Here is a 23070-nt window from a genome sequence, read left to right on the forward strand (position 1 = left end):
CTTCTGACCATTATTAACTCAGGCACCTTTTGAGTTCGGAAGCTGATATTTGGACATGCCAATGACCAGGTGATTTGGCTGCAAAGGATATTTTTGATTTATTAATTAATCAATTAATCGATTAATTATTTAATTATTCGATTAATGACAAAAAAAATTTTTTTTTTTAAGTTACAGATTCTGATGAAATAGTGGTAGTTTATGTGTTCTCTGACCAAATTGATTAATAATTTAATTTTTTTATGATTATTATTTATTTATTTTCATTATTAATCATTTATTTATTTTCTTTCTCATTTGGCCAATATCTCAGGCACCTTTTGAGCTGGGAAGCTAATATTTGGACATGAGTGACCAAGTGATGTGGCTATCAAGGATATTTTTGATTTATTGATTAATCATTTCATCTATTAAGTATTTATTGATTAATCGATTAATTATTTATTGAGTAATCAATTAATTATTTAATTTTTTATAAATGACTTATTTAATTAAATTTCTAAAAGATACATCTTCGGATGAAGCACTACTGGTTTAGTTATGCGATTAGCCAATTGATTATGAAAATATTTTGTGATAATCTTTTATTGATTTTAATTATACAATTAATCAATCAATTAGTGTACACCTCTCCCTCCCAATGCAGCCTCAATGAGCTGCACTGCGGTATTGCCGGGCGCCGGAGGCGCCCCGGCAATGCCGCGCTGCAGCATATTTAATTATTTGGCATGGGGCGGTGTACTTTGAATGTATGTGTACTTGTTTGTTTTCTTTCTTGGTTGTCCGGACGATATCTCAGCCATCCTTTGAGCTAGGAAGCTGAAATTTCGGCACAGTAGTGAGCAAGTCCTTTGTCAAATACGGTATTTTTTGTTTTTTGAATAATCAATTAATTGAGGAGTTATTTAATTATTAGCGTTTAATTAAGTACTTATTTAATTAATTAAATTTCATTTATCTTCTGACCATTATTAACTCAGGCACCTTTTGAGTTAGGAAGCTGATATTTGGACATGCCAATGACCAGGTGATTTGGCTGCAAAGGATATTTTTGATTTATTAATTAATCAATTAATCGATTAATTATTTAATTATTCGATTAATGACAAAAATTTTTTTTTTTTTTAAGTTACAGATTCTGATGAAATAGTGGTAGTTTATGTGTTCTCTGACCAAATTGATTAATAATTTAATTTTTTTATGATTATTATTTATTTATTTTCATTATTAATCATTTATTTATTTTCTTTCTCATTTGGCCAATATCTCAGGCACCTTTTGAGCTGGGAAGCTAATATTTGGACATGAGTGACCAAGTGATGTGGCTATCAAGGATATTTTTGATTTATTGATTAATCATTTCATCTATTAAGTATTTATTGATTAATCGATTAATTATTTATTGAGTAATCAATTAATTATTTAATTTTTTATAAATGACTTATTTAATTAAATTTCTAAAAGATACATCTTCGGATGAAGCACTACTGGTTTAGTTATGCGATTAGCCAATTGATTATGAAAATATTTTGTGATAATCTTTTATTGATTTTAATTATACAATTAATCAATCAATTAGTGTACACCTCTCCCTCCCAATGCAGCCTCAATGAGCTGCACTGCGGTATTGCCGGGCGCCGGAGGCGCCCCGGCAATGCCGCGCTGCAGCATATTTAATTATTTGGCATGGGGCGGTGTACTTTGAATGTATGTGTACTTGTTTCGATTTTGATTAGTTGCATGTGATATGATTTGACGGATGTTTGTATAAATCGTTTAAAATATAAAAAACCTTAAATTTCTGATATTTTGCCTTTTCATTTGGGCTTCCCAATTGAAGCCCCGCCCATAGGGCGGGTACCGTTGCTCGTCTTTAAAATGTCGATTCGGCTCCATACGAGAGCCTACCTGGTCTGTTCAGCTGATTGTCGAGGCAGGGATCACTTTTCAGTTCTCCAGACCATGGCCAAAGCAAAAAAAAGCAAAAAAAACAGATCGGTCAAATTCATCTTGAATTCCGGGAATTCATCGTGTCGTTATCACCTGGTGTTGGCCTAACGGTTAGGGCGGTGGACTTGGGATCCGAAGGTCCTGAGTTTGAATCCCGTTGAATCATCGCCGGGCGGAATTGCTTCAGCCTGTCATCCTATCATTCCGAGGTTGGCAAAAATGAGTACCAGATAACTGGTTGAAGAGAGGCATTGCATCAGCGGCAGCCGCATCCACAGAAAAATGATGCAACCAGCAGCCGGGTGGCTGCACACGAACCACCCACATCTTGTACTTCATAATAATATTATTGAGACGGCACATTTCCGAGCTGCCTCTATCAATGGCAATGTTTCGGCTACTTTGGACTTTGGATCAACACGAACTTTGGACCTCCGCTTCCGGTCTTGCCGGCGAGGTTTCGTTTTTTCGCAGCTGTCCACGCTCTCCACGCTATCGAAGTTAAGTAATTGTTCCCATTTTAGTTCGGCAGTTAAGAGGAAGCATCGTTCATTTTTTCAGGAAAGCACCAAATTTGGCACAGATGTAGTATGGACCTATACAATTGTTTTCCTGAGGGGCGCCAAAAAATTCAGAAAATTTGAAATTAAAATTAAATCCTGAGGGGCGCCGTGAAAAAGGGGAGAAAACGGGTATTGATTCGAACTGTAGATTCTGATATTGTGGTCTTGGCAATAGCACACTACTTTACCTACCAGTCACATGGTGTGGAGGAACTCTGGATTGCCATTGGCACTGGTAAAAGCTACCGCTACCTTGCCACCCATAAAATTGCCACCGGCCTTGGCCGCAGGAAGTCCGAATCTTTGCCATTATTTAAATGCCTTCACTGGCTGCGACACAGTGTCATTTTTTGCCCAAATTGGGAAAAAGACAGCCTGGAAGGTTTGGGAGGCATACCCCAGCATCACGCAGACCTTTCATGCTCTCGCTTATAGGCCATCTGTGGACGCTATTACTGTGGAACTACAGAGCATAGAAAGATATGTTGCCATCCTCTATGACCGGACTACCGAGATAAAGACAGTGAATGACATGCGCCGACACTTGTTCACGAAGAAGGCAAGAACAATTGATCACATTCCCCCAACAGCAGACACCTTCGAACAACACCTAAAACGTGCATGTTTTCAGGCTGGACACGTATGGAGTCAGGCACTTGTGCCCTGCCCAGAACTTCCATCACCAGCTGATTGGGGCTGGATGAAAACAGGGACTTCCTGGACACCAATTTGGACCACAATACCACTGATACAGGAGGCATGTTCAGAGCTTACAAGCTGCCATTGTAAGTCGGCCTGTAAAGGCAACTGTAAATGCTCCAGGGCAAATCAGCCCTGCACATCACTGTGTGACTGCGATGGACAGTGCTTGAAGTACTACGCGTCTGTGCGAGAGCCTCCACCTTTCAAGTGCCCATAATATTTTAAGTTAAAACTGCAACTGTGTGTAACTTTGATTAATTAATACCATTTCATTGTTATCAGAGACCAATAAAACAATGTGTATCACTTGGAATTGAAATTTTACCTAAAACCTATGAGAGATTCAAGGAAAATGGAAACACCATGGCGGCCATCTTGAAATTAAAGATGATGGATGCCAATCTTTATGCAATTGATCCCATTGGATTCAGAGACCATGAAAACATGGGGTAAGACACTGGAACTGTGGTGTTATCGCTCAAAGTATAGAAGTTATTGAGGGAAATAAGTCACAGAGGGCGGTCATGTTGAAATTCAATATGGCGGCCACCAGGGGTTCTGAATTTTTGGGCGTCCCTCAGGATAACAATTGTATAGGTCCATTCTACATCTGTGCCAAATTTGGTGCTTTCCTGAAAAAATGAACGATACGCCCTATTTTTCGGTCTTAACTGCCTAAGTATTTGTATTTTCGTCAAAACTGTATTTATTTTATGGTGTGTGTACCTACAGTAGGTCCCAAGGAAAATTATCGGTGTAAATCTTTCATACCTGCATAGAAAATCGTGTTAATTCATGTCGTGTCTTTTGAGGCCTTGTACAGTGTCCTAGCTTGAGGCTTTGTTTTTCTCTCAGCGGTCCGTTGATTGTGCTCCAATAACTTTCGTTCTCTGTTTTTCCCAGTCATTTCACCCATTAGCATACTTCCTTGTTTAAAATCTCAACTCAAAAAAAACAAACAAAAAAAAAACATTTCCTTCTCTGTTCTTATTTGGTGTTCTTATTCGTTTATTCGTTGTTCTTATTCGTTCTTCCATTTTTCGACCACGTGTTTCTCCCCGATTTCCCCAGATAGTTTTCACTGTTAAACTTTAAAATGTTTAAATTTCCCCTGAAGTAGTGTATTCTGTCGTATATTATAACACCTTTTTCTTCTTCTTCCCTAAAATGGTGTTTTCAACTTGCTCACCAAATCTATTCATCCCCAAAAAAATTCCATCTCTAACAGTGCCTCTTTCATACATTCCCGAAACTCACCTGCACTCTACCACCCCTCCAGTGTCCTTAAACGTATTTTTAACTTGAAGGTCCCAAGAAACTCATTTTGCAATAAATGTTCGTTTCCCATTAATCGTACACTTTCTAAAATCCAATCTCACCCCTCCCCTCCAAATCTTCCCCATCACCCCTCCCCTCCAAAACTTCCCCAATCACCCCTCCCCTCCAAATCTTCCCCATCACCCTTCCCTTTCAAATCTTCCCCCTTGCCCCTCCCCTCCAAATCCTCCCCATCACCCATCCCTTTCAAATCTCCCACCTTGCCCCTTCCCTCCTAAACTCCCCACACACCCTCCCCTCCTAGACTCCCCCTCGCCCCTCCCCTCCTAGACTCCCCCCTCACCCCCTCCCCTCCAAATCTCCCCCATCTCCCATCCCTTTCAAATCCCTCCCCTTGTCCCTTCCCTCCTAAACTCCCCTTAACCCCTCCCCTCATAAACTCCCCCCTCGCCCCTCCCCATCAAATCTCCCCACCCTCATTTCTTCTCGATTTCCCCGCTCTCACCCCTCCTCCTCAAAGCGTCCTCCCCGCTTCTTCCCCCTTCCAACTCTCACCTCCATCTCCCCCAAACTTCTGCCTCGCTCTTCCCACTCCTCAAATAACACCACATTGTGCCTCACCCAATCACCATCAAACCTTTTGTCCGCCCCATCCTTCCCTTTCTCCGAGCTATTCTGAAATCTCTGACACACCTTCAACAGCTCTCCCTACCTCTTCATCCTCTTCCACATCTTACACTACCCCTCCTCCCCCCTGTTCTGTATCCGATGCTCCCCCTTCCTCTTCATTAACGGTATGGACCTCAAACATCCTTTGTTCAAACTTAACTGATCTCTCCATACAGGTTGCTTCAGACAATCCAGACATGATCTGCTTAACAGAAACTTTCCTCCTTCATGATGTCTCTGATTCCTTAGTATCTCTCCAGGGTTACTCCCTCCTCCGGTATGATAGACCTGAGCCTCGTCTTGGAGGTGGGGTTGCTATCTCTATCAAAAACTCTCTTTCTCACTCGCCTGCACTGCCCTCTCTCCACCTCACCCCCAGGAATACCTCTGGCTACGGCTTCCCCTTCGCTCCCACCTCTTGTTCATATGTGTGTTGTACCGTCCACCAAACAGTGATGACTCCATCTACATCTCGCTGTCTGATAATATGGCCCAACTTCTATCTACTCATCGCAACTCTCTCTTCCTCATATGTGGTGATTTCAATTGTCACCATTCCAGTTGGCTGGGTGTGGACACCTCTCTCACCAGCCATGGCTCCTCAGCAAAGGACTTCTGCAACTCACTGGGACTGACACAATCTGTCAATTTCCCGAACCGGATCTCAGTCAACGGAGCATCTTCTCTTCTGGACTTGGTTATGACTAACTTCCCTGAAAATGTCTGCTGCTCTTCTTCTGCTCCAATCGGCTCATCTGATCATGTGCTTGTTAAAGTGGACATCTCTCTGACCATTCTCAGGGAACCTCCTCAGCGTTGACGAGTCTGGCATTTCACTCAGGCCAACTGGCACAGTCTTCAAGCAGCCATCAATCATCTGGACTGGTCTCCCATCTCTACCACCTCTGACATCAACTCATCCTGGGAATTCTTCCAAAGTAAATTGCTCTCTCTCTCATGCACAGATTTATCCCATCTCGTCTTCAGTTGTCATACCCTTCCTCCTGTCCATGGTACATGGAATCTTGTGGTGAGGCTGATGCCCAGAAACAACTTGCCTTCGTCTCATGGAAAGCAAATCCAACGGAAGGAAATCTCATTTCCTTTCACAAAGCCCGAAACAAGTGTGTGTCCATCCTCCGGAGAGCCAGGAAACAATATCTATCTGTTCTCAAGACCGAACTCTCATATCTGTCTCCCTCTTCCAAATCCTGTTGGCGTCTGGTCAAATCTGTTTCTGGTGTTTGTCCCCCCTCCATCCCCTCCCTTACTTCAAACGGCTACACAGCTGACTCCGCACTGTTACGGATTAGGCACTTCCGTGGTTGTGGTTTTCATCCACTTGAGACATTTCTGGTTCTCGTTATAATGGTTATTATTGTTTAAGGGAAATGGTTATTGTGGTTAAAAGTTTAAAAGCGCTCATGGTAAAAAAGAGAGGAAGCCGGATCGAGAACCGGAAGACGAGGAGAGAGGAGAGGAGGAAGAAGGTGTGAGGAAAAAATTTGAGGAAGACGCGTGTCTTGAAGCTCCGTAGCGAGCGGGATCGAATGAAAGCTGCGAGTAACCTTTGAGTCCTTGAAAGGAATTTCCTGTGATAGGTGTTATCGCTGGAGAATTGAGAAACCTGCATAGTCAGGTATAGGCGTTGAGGTTGCAGAGAAGCCTCGCCGAGGCGCTTTGACTCAAGTAAGAGCCGTCGGCCATTTCGTACCGCGCGCTGCGTTCACCAAAAAAGGTTTTGCTATGCGTCAACTTTTCTCACCCTCCGGTCGTCTGCCGGGGATGTGTGTGCGCGAAAGCGGCATTTGAAGAATACATTGTGGTTCGCTGATTGAACTTCGAACGTGCACGTCTGGATCGCGCCTTTGGGATTTCCCTTTCCGCCACCAGTTTGATGTTGGTTTAGACCACGTGACGGGCCACGCTTTACCTATGCCTCCTTACTCGCCTCATCGCCTCTTCGCCGGGATCATCTTTGAGTTATGGAGACACTGAGGAGGGTTCTTTTCCAGTCACTGGGAGGGCGCAGTGAGTTATCTTATTTCAGCGGAAGGTACCATCTTAAGATATATTGAGTGCACTTTGATTGCTATTGGTTGCACCTTTATTATTGTGTGTGATTTTTAATACAACATCTGCTCGTTTATAATCCTTGGTGTGGTTTCACTATTGATTACTTACGTAGAATAACATATTTTTCTGCCGTGGCTCCTCTCGGGGTTCGGAGGTATACCGAGAACAGGAGGTCGGGGAGGAACATGTAACAGCACGTGAAAAAGCTGAATGCCTCAACTCTGTGTTTGCCTCTAAATCTTGTGTCCCAAACCCATCCCTCTCTGTACCTACCATACCCAGTCATACCCAGCTGCTCCGGGACTCTGTGTCCTTTCCTCCTGACAAGATGGAAAAGTTTCTGTCAACCCTCGACTCCGATTCTGCAACTGGACCTGACGGCATCAGCCCACGGGTCCTAAAATCCTGTTCTTCCACTCTTTCACTCCCTCTCTCTGTTATCTTCACCCTCTCTTTTGCTCAAGGCCATCTTCCATCTGCTTGGAAATCAGCCAACATCACTGCTTTACGCAAAAAGGGGCAAAAACAGATCCTCGCAACTAGAGACCAATCAGCCTTCTCTCAATTATCAGCAAAGTCATGGAAACCATCATTGCTTCAGATATGAAATCTTTCCTCTTCTCCAATGGCTTGATCTCTGATCATCAATTTGGTTTCAGACCAGGTCACTCTACTCTGGACATGCTACTTCTGCTGTCTCAACAATGGATGGAGGTCGTCAATGCCAAACAGGAAATTAGAGCTGTCTCCCTCTACATATCACGTGCCTTCAATACGGTCTGGCACCCCGCTCTGCTCACCAACTCTCCTCCTTTGGTATCCATGGAAATCTCCACGCGTGGCTGGCTGACTTCCTCTCTAGTCATAGTCAACGTGTGGCCCTGAATGGGTTTCTCCCATCTCCTCTTCCTGTTGAGGCTGGAGTTCCCCAAGGCAGTGTTCTGGGCCCTGTGCTTTTTCTGGTCTTCATCAATGATCTCTCTGACTCTCTTGAAAATCCTCTCTATCTCTTTGCTGATGACTCCACTCTCTGCCGCTCCATTCCTCATCCCTCAGATCAGCAGTCTGCAGCCTCCTCACTCTCTGCAGACCTGAACAAAATCACAGACTGGGCAAAAAAGTGGAACATGTCTTCCAATCCTGACAAATCTTACACTCTTACGATGTCTCTCCGAAAAGATCGACTGGACAACCCTCCCATCCACTTTCTGAATAATCCTCTCCAAGAAGTTCTGTCAATCAAGCTTTTGGGTCTCACTATCTGCCATGATCTTTCATGGGAAAACCACATTTCAAATCTGGCCTCCAAAGCCAGTCGCCGACTGGGCATCCTCCGTCGTGCGAAGTCCTTCCTTGGCACACCTGAGCTCCTAACCACATGCAGGGCTTTCATCCGCAGCTCAATGGAATACTGCTCTCCCCTCTGGGCTGGTGCTCCTGCCTCACACCTCGCTCGTCTTCACGCTGTTGAAACCAAAGCGTTCAGAATCATTGGAATCGCCCGTGATGAAGCTACCTCCGAGGGCCTTTCACTTACTCACCACAGGCAGGTTGGTGGTCTTTCTGTCTTCTACCGACTCCTCTCCGGCCTTGCTCCTCCAGCTCTCTCTGGGCTCTGTCCCGCAAATATTCCTACAGGTCGCACAAGATCTGCCTGCAACCCTCTTATGGTTAAACTGCCAAAATCAAGACTCTCTGCTCACCTTCACTCCTTCATGCCTCTTTTCTCCCACCTCTGGAACAAACTCCCTCACTCTCTTCCATCCCACTCCTCCCTCCAGGTCTTTAGAACAGCTGTTCACCACCATTTCTTATCTTCCCCCATCCAAAAACCTTGATCTTTTCTACCCCCGCTAATTTCACCCCAAATCCACTTTTTTGAAATACCAACTTCTTTCCTGGAAGACCTTGGTGTCCTTGTGTTTATACTTCTCCCAGCCCCCCCCCTCCTTCCCACGCCACCTCCCACCAAGCCCTCTCCCTCCCACACATTCCCGATGTCCCTGCTCTCAAATGTTGTGTTTATGTGCTTCCTCGTCTCTCCCCATCTTGTCTACCGCTCCCCTTTTTATATACTTTGTTTGTTTGTCTGTTTGATTTGTTTGTGTGATAAATGTTAGCTCTTTCACGAGCCTCGATTATGTATACAAAAAATAAATAAATAAAATATCTGAATTTAATCAATATTTGAATTGACATTTCGTGTTCCTTTCATCTTTGTTTTGGCACACTGCATTGACTGGACTGGTAAATGGTCAACTAATTGATATTTAAATATAAAGATCCTAGTTTCTCTACTGATCAAACCTGAACCTTGCTGTGCGCATGCTCAGATAAAAAAAGGGTGCTACTTGTACAGTGTGTTTGACTAACGTCTTTCTGATGATTTATAGTGACTGTATTTGTCTGGCGAGAATTTTCTCAACTATGACCGAGGTCTTCTGATTTCTCAGAATCAGGATTTGGATACCACAGATAAATACTTATATCTTGTCTTGATAAAGTTCTTCAATGAAGTTAATTTTACCAAACTATTATCAGAGTGTGCGCTGGCACTCTCGACTCTCCGTACTAATGTCAGGATGATGCGGATAAAAAAATGTTGGCCCCACCCACTGATACAAAACGAAAGTTGGAGTATGTTTTCGTACTCTCAGTAGTTTAGTGAGGATACTTGCAGTTCGAGTGTATAATAAGTTTTGTTGACACTTCAAGTTAGCAAATCAGTAAAAAAAACCAGGAGAGTGTCTTTCACGTCTCGCTATCCATAAATTCCTCTCAAGAGGCTCCGCCCCTCCCATCTGTTCTCACCCTATTGGTTAGAGGGAAACCACAACAGTTATTTTGGGCATTTATAGGTGCAGTTCATTGTGTGGCCTGAGGCTGGATTAAGACATCACTCTTTGAGAAACGAGCAATAAGACAGAGCTGCAAGATACAGTCAGGCTTACCTAAGACAATATAGGAACACATGTACATTGTTTGACATTGCTGACTAAGATATCATGGCACTTTTGCTCCAATATTGGGTATCCTCTGAGTACCATACCATTGTGTTATTCCACATTGTAAAAAATAACAGAAACAAGTGAATAAAAAAAGCCCACAGAATCTTGTTTCTCAGTCTGAGAGTCCTTTAGGTGCTTTTTTGCAAACTCCAAGCGGGCTTTCATGTGTCTTTCACTGAGGAGAGGCTTCCGTCTGGCCACTTTGCCATAAAGCCCAGATCGGTGGAGTGTTGCAGTGATGGTTGTCCTTCTGGAAGTTTCTCCCATCTCCACACAGGATCTCTGGAGCTCAGCCAGATTGACCATTGGGTTCTTGGTCACCTCTATTACCAAGACCCTTCTCCCCCGATTGCTCAGTTTGGCCGGGCGGCCAGCTCTAGGAAGAGTCCTGGTTGTCTCAAACTTCTTCCATTTAAGAATTATGGAGGCCATTGTGCTCTTGGGAACCTTCAATGCAGCAGAAATTTTTTTGTAGGCTTCCCCAGATCTGTGCCTCGACACAATCCTGTCTCTGAGCTCTGCAGGCAGTTCCTTCGACCTCATGGCTTGGTTTTTGCTGTCATATGCATTGTCAGCTGTGAGACCTTATATAGACAGGTGTGTGCCTTTTCCAAATCGTGTCCAATCAATTGAATTTACCACAGGTGGACTCCAATCAAGGTGTAGAAACATCTCAAAGATGATGAAGACAAATGGGAGGCACCTGAGCTAAATTTCCAGTGTCATAGCAAAGGGTGTGAATACTCATGTCAATGTGATATTTCAATTTTTTCTTTTTAATAAATTTGCAAAACTTTCTGAAATCCTGTTTTCTCTTTGTCATTTTGGGGTATTGAGTGTAGATTGATGAGGGAAAAAATGAATTTAAACGATTTCAGCATAAGGCTGCAACATAACAAAACGTGAAAAAAGTGAAGGGGTCTGAATACTTTCTGAATGCACTGTAGTAAGCTCCTATATAATTTCAGGGACTTCTTGCAAGTTCAGTTGTCTTTCCTACTTTTCTTTTTTATCAACTTCGAGTAACCAATCATAAATGTAGATAATTATAGAATGATGTTTTTAGGGATGTTTTTTGCAGTTTGTAAGAAGTTGATGATCATGTACTGAGAACTGATCAGGTACTGAAATCATGTACTGTTGATGATCATGTACTGATATTATAACATTCTACTCAGGCTGCTAATTTGTAAAGTCTCCGTATGTGGCTACACTACAAGAGTAATGAAGTACTGTTGTAACCAGTGGAGTGTTTGCAGAAGCTTGAAGCAATAATTGATTAAGTGTAAATGAGGCAGTGATGTCGGGATTGCCTGTTTTCTGAGAATGGCCCAAGAGATGTTGATCTTCACGAGCACATGATCAGATGAAAATGCATTATCTGTTTGAAATTTATTTATATTTTGTTCTTGATGATTTTGGGGAAAAAATTTCAAAAGTGAACTTTCAAAATACAAGATATCGAGAACTATGTTGAACATATAAACCAAGTAAGAGAGAAAAGAAACCAGTGGATCAGAATGAATAAAAAGGGAAACAAAATTAAAGGAAAGGGAAGGAATAAAAGTCAAGAAAGTGGGAATTTAAAAAGATCATAGAAACAGAGAAAAACCAAAGAAGGACATTGAATTTCCTCGTTAAATATCATTCTCTTCAATCCCTTCACCCTCCATGTCCCATTGCCCTTCATTTCACTTACAAAGACTTCTCAAGCTGCTCTGGTCCAGCTCAGTCATTTGGAGCTCCACTGGCTCTGTTGAAAGAAGGAAAGATAAAGCGACATCACAATCAATGTAAATATCCTGCTGTTTATTTGTACAGTAAATATTTTTTACTTTAAGGAACAATTTAAAAACATGAACAGATTTGAACGATGTATGAATGCTAACGAGGCCTTTCCCGCACGTGCTGTGTGTGCATTTTGGGACTTGCTTCTGCTCATCAGGACACTTTTAACCTGCCGCTGCTCGGGAGAAATGTGTAACTCAAATAGTCTTGTTAAACATGATTTTCAGCATTTAAACGAGTGGCGATTAATAGATGATCAACCAGAATTGTTTTGCTCCTGGATGAAAATCAGACTCCTGGAAAAATACGAAATACCAGAAATATCCGTGGATGAGGCTGAGAGGTGTTTAGTTCCGTTCATTTCCTGTTAATACAAGCGAGCTGTAGCAGTGGATACACACAAACACACACACACACACACACACACACACACGCACACACACACACACACACACGCACACACACACACACACACACACAAACACACACACACACAACCTCCCCCCCCCCCCCACACACACACACACAAACACACACACACACACACACACACAAACACAATCACAAAACACACACACACACACACACAAACACAATCACAAAACACACACACACACACAATCACAAACACACACACACACACAATCACAAACACACACACACACACACACACACACACAAACCCACACACACACACACACACACACACACACACACACACACACACACACACACACACACACACACACACCTCACCTTCAAGCAATAAATGCAAAAATAAAGTGTACTTTATCTTGCCCCCCACCCCCCTGCCCCACTGGAAACAGGAAAAAGGAAACAAACAAAAGATATTTATCCCAGCCACCACCGTGTTCACAGTCGGGATAGCGTTAGATAGGTAATCAGCTGTGCTCCGTTTCCGCCAGAAATAGCGCTTTGCATTCAGGCCAAATAGTTCAATTTTCATCTCATCAGACCAACTAAACCCGAGATTTGGGAAGGGCTGCAGACTCTTGTCCTTCCAGCTGGTTTTCCCATCTCAGCCAAGGAACTCTACTATTGTCACAGTGGTCATTGGGTTATTGTTTACCTCCTTGACCAAGGTACTTCCTGCCAGGTTGCTCAGTTTGGTCGGACGGAACTTTCAACATTCTCGAAATTGCTTGATACACTTCCCTCAGATCTATGCCTCCTCACAATTCTATCTCAGAGTTCTATGGACAGTTCCTTGGACTTCATGGTCGGGCTTCTTCTCTGACATGCACTGTCAACTGTGGGACCTTATTTAGAAAGGTGTGTTTCTTTCTGGTATAATTTCCAATCAATTGAGCAACACTAGCTCTGTTTGAAACATGCCATGTTTGTTTTTTAATTTAACATTTAAAAAAAATCAATTCACGAATTGAATTTTATAAATTTTTCTCTTGTAAGCAATCTTTGATTGCACATTATGAATATTTATGGATGTGCAATTCAGCCATTCGCTGCCAGACATGCTTTCAACAAACCATTTTGATTGATTGATTGATTGAATTGGCCATAGTGGTCTCCAATGAACTTGTAGATACATCTGAAGGATGATTGAAGGTAATTGGATGCACCTCAGCTCAATTTGGAGTGTCATAGCAAAAGTATTGAATAATTGATGACTCAAGACATTTCAGCTTTTCATTTTTAATTATTTTGTCATAGGAAATTCTAAAAAAAATAATTCCACATGATGGGTATTATGTGTGGATCAGTGGCCAAAAAAAAATCTACATTTTATCCATTTTAAATTCAGGCCGTAACACAACAAAATGTGAAAAAAGTCAAGGGGTATGAATACTTTCTGAAGGTACTGTATGAAGGTACCAGGTACCAGGTTTCTGAAGGTACCAGGTTCATCCTTTATGGTGCCCCAAACACCGCTGTTCCGAGGGCTTCTGCACGAGAGCACTGAGCATGTCAGAACAGAATATGTCCTTTTGAAAGTTGTGTATGAGAGGAGGACAATGATCTTTGTCATTTATATATTTTTCACTTTTCTATTATCCTTCCTGGTTCTCTCGCATCTTATGTTCCCCAAATAATTATTCTCCTTACAAAATAGCACATTTTTGTCACTCACTCATTATATTCGTCAGAAAGTTGTCATGGAGTTCAATGAATGAGGCCAGGTTCTTCTCTTCCTTGGAAAAGTCGAACACTGTGGGTTGTGCCATCTTCAGAGATTGAAAATCTGACACCGACTCGAGCCTTTGTATGAAAAGGAAAAAACTTCAGGAAGATCAGGAAGTCATTGAAGGAGAAAAAGGTTTGTAAAATTATATTATAAAAGCCTCAAATATGAAGATATCCATAAACTTGTGGTTGAAATGGAATGACAGATGGAATATATATTTGCGCCAATCTTTCGATGAGAATCTATAATTCAACAAATATATGAGAAGGAGAATGTTTAAAACAAATGGACTTGATAAACTTTCATTTTCTTCATGTTCTCTCATATAATATGGACTCAGGTTACATTATATAACAAGGAATATCAGATCATCAAATGAGAACGAGTTGAGACAATTTTGTGAATTACATATTTTTGGAAGAAGTAGAAAATAAAATATATCTGGAGATGAATGAAAATGGATGATGATTCTAAAGAAGGAACAGAGAGGAGGATAAAAGCATGATGATGTGTCAAACAATGTGATGGACACCATCACAGTCTTACCTTTTTATGACATCCTTATAACCCTGAAAAGGAAGAAACAGTGAATTACCTCACGACTTCTTCGTAAATGAATGCCCTCTTCATAAATGTAAATAATGCACAATGTTGAATTTGCAAATTTAAGCGTGAAATTAATTTTCATTTTACAGGCTGGATAATGTACCCCCTTGAAGATAAAAACACAACAAGTATAGATACATTCAAAGTACACCGCCCCCATGCCAAATAAATAAATATCCTCCAGCGCAGCATTGCCGGGGCGCCTCGGGCGCCCGGCAATACCGCCGTACAGGTCATAGAGACTGTATTGGGAGGGAGAGGTGTACAATAACTGATTGATTAATTGCATAACTAAAATCAATAAACAATAATCATACAATATTTTCTTAATCAATTGGCTAATAGCATAAGTAATCCACCAGTGCTTAATCCGAAGCTGTAAATTTTTAAAAATCAATTAAATAAGTCATTCAATCAATAAGTCATGATTAATCATTAAATCAAAAATATCCCTTTTAGCCATATCACTTGTTCACTGTCGTGTCAAAATATCAGCTTGCTCGCTCAAAAGGTGCAAAGATGAGAAAGCAAATATATATATGATTAATAATGAACATAAATAAATAATAATCATAAAATAATTAAATAATTAATCAATTGGCTAATAGAATACCTAAACCACCACCGTTTTATCCGAATCTATAACTTTAAAAAAAGTAAGTAATCAAGTCATTAATCGGACAAATTAAATAATTAATCGGTGAATTGCTTAATAAATCAAAAATATCCTTTGTAGCCCATCACTTGGTCACTGTCGTGTCCAAATTTGAGCTTCCCAGCTCAAAGGACCTCAAAGATATCGCCCGGACAACTAAGAAAACAATAAAGCAAGAAAGCAAGAAACCAGGGTGAAAACGGATGTCTCTCTCAAAGTGTGCGCCATTGCCGGGCACCGAAGGGGGCCCGGCAATGATGTCATGCAGCGCCAGGAGATGGCAGAGGAAAGGAGCAGTGTACAACACAGAAATATCTAATTAACCTGCGCTCGTGAAGCGAAAAAGTGGGGTTAAGCATTCAGGTGCGTATGTGTGCCATATGTGTGCCATGTGCCGTAAGTGTGCCATAATCTGCATTTAAAAAAATCATTTTCTTGGCAACTGCTGGTCCGATTGACGTGAACTTTTACCATAAGAGCGCCTCTGCCTGTTCATTTTTTTGCTGTTAATTATGACGTCATAGGTCACGTGGCATGGACGCCACATTGGAAAAACGTTGCACCTCTATATCTCCGAAACCACTCCATGGAAAAAATTGAAATATGGCTCATTTTCAAGTACTCCCCATGGGGAATAATATATGTTAATGATGATGTCATCGGTGCCTTCATTATGACGCCGTCATCCATGAAGCGCTACGACCAAAGGAAGACTACCTCGCTCTGACGTGGCAGAACAGGCGTCATCGTCATTCAACATTCGTGTTTGTGAATATTTGTTGTGGTTACTCTTACAATCACTAAAAGAGAACTTAACCCACACCTTCATTAACATGTAAATCCTCCCCGCCCCCAATCAATGAATCTTCCCTCAACACTTACCTTTCAAATTCTAATTAATGCTTCTTTCTTGGTCTTCCCTCACACCAGCAGCCCCATATAAGCATCATACGTGTAACTTACTGTTCTTACAATCTCCAATAGCGTGACAACTGTCGGCAATCACTGCTGTGGTAAATGTGGAACTATAATCCCTAAACAAGAGTGATAAATGAACCTTCCAGGTTCTGTGTCAAGGACGATATCTCCACATCTGATGGTATATTCATGTTGTGTTGTTATCCTTCCTAAAGTACAATGTACCATTAATTCACTCTCCGAGCAATACCCCAAGTCCGAGCTCTCATGTCCTGCAGGTTTATGATTCGTCCATTTTTTCTCTTCTAAAAAAATTAAATTCAATAAATATTGACAATATTAAACATTACCACTTTTGTAAAAGGTGAAGAAGAATGCCTACCTGTAAAAAAGAAATAGTCTCAAGATCCTGGAGTGCTGCTTTCAATGTGAAATTTGTTTCCTGGAGAGAGTTCAACTGCTCCTTCACCGTGTCCATCTGCTTCTGAAGGAGAAAAATCTTCTCATTTTGCCTTTTGATCACCCGACTCTTCATCAGATCCACGGATTTATCCACATATTGGTACAACGCCAATCGCCTTTCCTCCATCCTGTCCACAGTCGCTTTGCCTGAATGCTGGAATAAATCAATCATTGTACGATTGGAGTTAAAAGTCAAGAATAAACCATCAGAAAAAGGTTAAAACTAAAGAGAACAATGGATTACGACTGAAGAAGGATTAGGACATATTGCAGGAATGCATTTAGAAGGACATAATGTATTGGACAGGACACTTATCCACATAGAGTAGAACCTGATGTCTCAAATAAACCAAAATCCAATCTGCTTGTCGCTTACCCAACTCCACAAATTTGTCATGACCCATCCATAAATTGTTTGAAACATTCTGCTGTTTAATTGACATATGTAGGAAAATTACACGCCCAGACCAGGAATCAAACCGAAGTCCTCTGGTGAACCATACCAGTGCTATGCCAGCTGAGATATCTGGCCCAGAATATGTCAATTAATTAGTTATAATCCTCTTCATTTATTTAATTCTACTATATTTTGTTTTTAACCCTATCACTCGATGTTGAAGAATCGCTAAAATTCTCGGATCCTGATTTCACCAAAGTCTAATCAATTCGTCCTTGTTCCACACATCCTCCCCACCAAATTGTAAGAATCCATCCATACAACAGTACAACATGCATTTTAAGGCCATTTTCCCTGCTGGAGCGGGGGTTAGCCTTGTGGGCCCCATGACAATCATCTCCATTTTACCCGATTTTCTGCATCTACCCGTGTTAACCCCTTGCCCGCATTTCTTCTTCCACCACGTTTAGCCAAGTCTTTCTTGGTCTTTCCCGTCCTCTACTTCCTTCTACATTCATTTCCATCACTCTTCTCAACCAGTCACTTTGATCCTTCCTCAACACATGACCAAACTCTGAAGACCTGGACAAAATCACAGACTGGTCAAACAAGTGGAACATGTCTTTCAATCCTGACAAATCTCACACTCTTACTATATCTCTCCGAAAAGTTCGACTGGACAACCCTCCCATCTACTTTCTCAACAATCCTCTCCAAGAAGTTATGTCGCTCAAGCTTTTGGGTCTCACTATCTGCCATGATCTTTCTTGGGAAAATCACATTTCCAAGCTGGCCTCCAAAGCCAGTCGCCGACTGGGCATCCTCCGTCGTGCGAAGTCCTTCCTCGGCACACCTGAGCTCCTCACCACATACAAGGCTTTCATCTGCAGCTCAATGGAATACTGTTCTCCCCTATGGGCCGGTGCTCCGGCCTCACACCTAGCTTGGCTTCACGCTGTTGAAACCAAAGCTTTCAGAATCATTGGAATCTCCCGTGATGAAGCTATCTCCGAGGGCCTTTCACTCACTCACCGTACAGGTAGGTGGTCTTTCTGTCTTCTCCCGACTCCTCTCCGGCCTTGCTCCCCCAGCTCTCTCTGTGCTTTGTCCCCCAAATATTCCTACAGGTCGCACAAGATCTGCCAGCCACCCTCTGATGGTTAAACTGCCGAAATCTCGGCTCTCTGCTCACCTTCACTCTTTCATTCCTCTTTTCTCCCGCCTCTGGAACAAACTCCCACACTCCCTTCAATCCCACTCCTCCCTCCAGGTCTTTAAAACAGCTGTTCACCACCATCTCTTATCTTTCCCCATCCAAAACCTTGATCTTTTCTACCCCCACTAATTCACCCCAGATCCACCTTGCTTGAAATTCCAACTTCTTTCCTGGAAGTCCTTGCAGTGTCCATATGTTTTATACCTCTCCCACCTCCCCCCCCCCCCCCTTCCCATGCTCCCTCCCACAGATCTCTCGATGTCCCTGCTCTCAGATGTTGTGTTTGTGTTCCTCCCCCTCTCGCCCCATCTTGTCTACCGCTCCCCATGTTATATGTTTTATGTGTCGGTTTGTCTTTCTGTGTGATTAATGTTCGCTCTTTCACGAGCCTCGATCTTGTATACAAAAAAAAAAAAAAAAAAAAAAAAAAAAACACTTATTGGGGTGACTTGATGGGTTGATGGAAAATTTCAACATTTACCCAATCGAGATGAGGGAGATTTTAACTAGTCCGCATTTAATGGACAGAATTAGGTAGAAAAGGTCAAAATCTTTAAAAGTGAAAGAAATAAAATAAAATTTCAGATTTCCTGATCACAAAAAAACACTAACACTTGATCATATATGGACAGTTTGTTTCTAGAGAATTGCACAGAGGTGGGCAGTAATATTACAGGATACCTGCCTACCTCCACTCTTTTCTCTGGCTTGTGAAACAATCTTCATGAAAAAGTTCAATCCCGCTCTACCCTCCACGGCTCGATGTTGGCATCCCACTACCCTCTCCCGTCATCCTGAACCATCCAAACCTGCAATATTTTACCACTTTCACTATTTTCACCACTTTTCACCACCTCTCCCCACTTCCCCAAACCAATCGTCTTGTAGATTACTGTGTTCTTCACATCTTGTTTTTCTTCTTCTTTTGTGCCCATTAATTAATTAATTCCCTAACCTTTTCGGATTCCACCTTTTGCCCCACTGCCCCACCGTCAATACATTTCCTTTTTGCACTCTGTATCTTGCTCTTCCATAAGCTGACTTTTGTACCCCAAAAAAGCATTTAAACAATAGAAGACAACTTTCAAAAAAAGTCTGTTCAGTTCGATTTAAAAATAAATCTGACATTAATGGTCATGGATTGAAATCGTTTTGGGTCAGGTGGATGGTGGCTCGTGTGTGTAGATGGCCAGAGGTGGCCTGAGATGGCTGAGATGCAAGTAAAATTGTGTAGTTTGAGCTGTGGTGATGTCACCCATTGAAGAACAAATATTTTTTCCAGATGCTAATTCTCTTTCCTTCAATCACGTCCATTCCTTGGTACTTCATACCTGTGTTTGTTCAACCTCCCGCTTCAGCTGATGGAGTTGGGATTCAAGGTGCTGCTTTGACTTTGATAGTTCAGGACACTTTGCAGTCAAAACGCCCTGCACAGAATAAATAAGTCCAAGTAAAGGGAATTGTTCATCTGTATGTGGAAACGATAAGGCACAAACTGCACAAAATGATTTTAAAATGTATTTGCAAAAAAAGTGGAGACTAGACATTTATAGATTCCAAATTAAATATCGACTCTTCTTAATTTATACAACTGCATGAGAAGAGAGCTCATCAACATTATTTATCATGTGAATAATTGATAGTTAAAGGAAGCAGAGGTGGACTATAAAGGGGTGCTCTACATCTGGCAAATAAAATACATTTACTTCTTCATGCAGCTGTATGAATGAAATTGGCGCCCTTTATATGAACGTTTTGAGAGCATTACTTGGTTCCTCCTCAGAACATAAGGGTAGACCAGCATGCACATGAGATTTTTTGAATGTCCCTTCTTTTCTATTCTTTGGGATTTTCTACAAGCTATGAAATGTCGCTTCTTTTCTATACTATGCCGCATGGCACATACCATATAAAGAGGCCTTTCCATACCCCTGGCATTTTTCCCAAGAATTACTACCGGAGTCAAAAAATTTCTATGTCCAACATTTTGGGGATCGCCCCCATGAGCTAAGCAAAAGTAGGACTGCGGGTCCTGAAGCTCACCTGGATCAAGAGCAACAATCACTCAAACCCCCCACAGACCACGATATTTTTTAATGCGGTGAACAATCTTTTGTGCATCATGAGTGATGATGGTTCTGATCAAATTTCATTGAAATTGTGTGTGTAGTTTCAGAGAAGAGAGCAAATTCGTATTTAGGGGGGGTCAACCCTCACAACCCTCTCCCCCATAAACTCCCTTAATGAACACAGATTTTGATGCGGAAAATACACCTTCGTTAGGTATCATATATGCAATTTGTAACCAAGTTTCATCAACATCGTGTGTGTAGTTTCAGAGAAGAGAGAAAATACCAATTTTGGGTGGGGCCCCACAGACCACCTTAGACCTTAGTCCGGCAGCTAAGCTAAATATAGCATAACAATTGTGCATTTTGTGAGGAAAGCACCAAATTTGGAACACTAGTAGACTATCATATTATGAAAAGATCTGGATATTGGGCCATCTCAGATTCAGAGATTTGATTTTTGCAAGATTTGCAGATTTTGCAGATTTGCAAGCTGAGATTGCAACGCCAGGGCTGGCCGACTCCTTCGTGCGAGCTGCCCACGTCACCCGCACAAGAAGAGCTCATCAAATCACTGCAGCGGCACTGCACATCCTGCAACACAGTGCGTATGAACGCCACTGTATGACATATGCTGATGATGCAGAAGACCGGCCTGAGTTCGAAGAATGGTGTCACCAGAGAGGAGAAGACATTCCCAACTTTCAGTACTGGGCAACTGTGCTGGAACGAGAGATGTTGGTACTGGTCTACATGCGTTCTCTGCGGCAGGCTTCATTCACGATGTACCTTGATGCCCTGACGGAACTGGTCCCATGGTTCCATGCCTTAGACCACACACACTATGCCAGGTGGGTCCCTGTTCACCTGAGGGACATGGTTGCACTCCCAATGAAGCACCCAGATGTAGCCAGAGAATTCAGGGCTGGCAACTTCACTGTACAGAAGACGAAGAAGGTGTTCTCTTCGATCCCAATCGAATCGAAATCTTGCAAAAATCAAATCTCTGAATCTGAGATGGCCCAATATCCAGATCTTTTCATAATATGATAGTCTACTGGTGTGCCAAATTTGGTGCTTTCCTCACAAAATGCACAATTGCTAAGTTGCCCCACTACCTTGACTTTTTTATGCCGTGAACAAACATTGGTACATCACGAGTGAGGAAGGTTGTGGCCATGTTTCATCAAAACCGTGTGTGTAGTTTCGGTAAGCGTACTTCCATTGCGAGCAAAATCATGTCAACCATTATCGATATAGATGGAAAGTCTTTTGTCTTTTCAAAGAACCAAATCACAGATCATCATTTTGGATTCTGTGTCATTCAACTTTGCAAATGATTTTGCTTCGCCATTAGAAATGGTAAGAAGGCTTGAATCTGAAACAAAAGGGCCAGATACGTGTCGATATAACATGGCTTGGACATATTTTAGATAACCAATACGAAGTAGCATCCTGTTCTACTTGTCGAGCTCACCAACTGCTGCATACAAGAAAGCCATCATACCTGGCTTCTTGACTTCCAGCACTTGCACAAATGACTCCACATTATATAGTACAGTACTGTATCCTGCAGACAGGCAGATATAGCAGCTGCATCACTGTCTCATGACCTGTAATGGTTTGGACAAACAAAATGGAACACACCTTGCCTTCTTGGCAAATCTCTCAGTCTCACACCAGAAGGACCATTACATAAACCCACATAAACCTCGTATTTCCATGTTCAACCACTGAGTGTCGAAGAGATTCAGTGTTTAACTTCTGACATCTCTTCGGTTGAACATGTTACAAAGTTGGTTTGCAAAAGCAACCACAGATCGGGCATCCTCTATCGTGTTAAGTCATTCCTTGATTGATGTGAGCAGTGAGTCTGGATTTTGGGAGTTTTGCAAGAAGTGAGTTAGTGGCAGAACCCCATGGGGGGTTGAAGGGTGAGGAGACAAAACATTGAAAGGGGAGAGGGTGAAAGGCTAACAAGGACACAGAAGAAGATAAAGAGCCAACCAAACTGTCAGCGATGCAGGAGTAACAGGCCCAGGGATGCCGCATTGCTGAAAGAGATTCCACTGCTTTTGAAGGACTCGATATCCGTGGATTCAAGTTGAAAAGGTGTGAAATGGGAACATGAGCTCAGAAGGAAAGCAATACTCCATTGGGCTGCAGCTGCAAGCCTTGTGGGTTGTTAAAAATTATAATTTGTCTTTGCATGATTGAGAATATTCCCAATGAGGCAATGGCGTTCCAGGCCAACTCAGATATTTAGTTGGTCCAGGAGGTATTGTGGCTAGTGGAGATGTTAACACGTTTGAAGACCTCAATTGCAAGTGTTGCTTAAATGGAGTAGATTGGATGTTTTCCAGTTGGTCGTTTTACAGAGACAAAGTGAGACGCCAGGGTTTACAATTCCAAGTGCTGTTCCAGCTTCATCTTTTTTCACACATGTTCAGAGAGGGAAGAAGCTGATGCCTGCCTTTCTGGAGGATGAGTGGTGCTGCAGCAAAGGGTGGAGATATAAGCAAAATTTTAACCTGAGACTGGTTTGGGGC

General features: G+C 42.1%; 1 protein-coding gene across 9 annotated transcripts in view; it reads right to left on the reverse strand.

The window, feature by feature from the left end:
* The window catches only part of LOC137412733 (E3 ubiquitin-protein ligase TRIM7-like), a 97072-nt gene that overhangs the window by 25886 nt on the left and 48116 nt on the right, over window positions 1-23070 (reverse strand). For all 9 annotated transcript variants that reach the window (XM_078769855.1, XM_078769852.1, XM_078769859.1 and 6 more), the window contains 5 exons: window positions 19784-19879; window positions 16760-16993; window positions 14745-14767; window positions 14145-14272; window positions 11946-11999 (listed from right to left, as the gene is read on the reverse strand). In XM_078769855.1, coding sequence (XP_078625981.1) covers window positions 11946-11999; window positions 14145-14272; window positions 14745-14767; window positions 16760-16993; window positions 19784-19879 — 535 coding nt within the window. The remainder of the gene's footprint in view (window positions 1-11945; window positions 12000-14144; window positions 14273-14744; window positions 14768-16759; window positions 16994-19783; window positions 19880-23070) is intronic.

The sequence above is a fragment of the Myxine glutinosa genome, chromosome 1, assembly GCF_964187855.1.
Source record: "Myxine glutinosa chromosome 1, kmMyxGlut1.1, whole genome shotgun sequence".
Lineage (NCBI taxonomy): Eukaryota > Metazoa > Chordata > Myxini > Myxiniformes > Myxinidae > Myxine > Myxine glutinosa.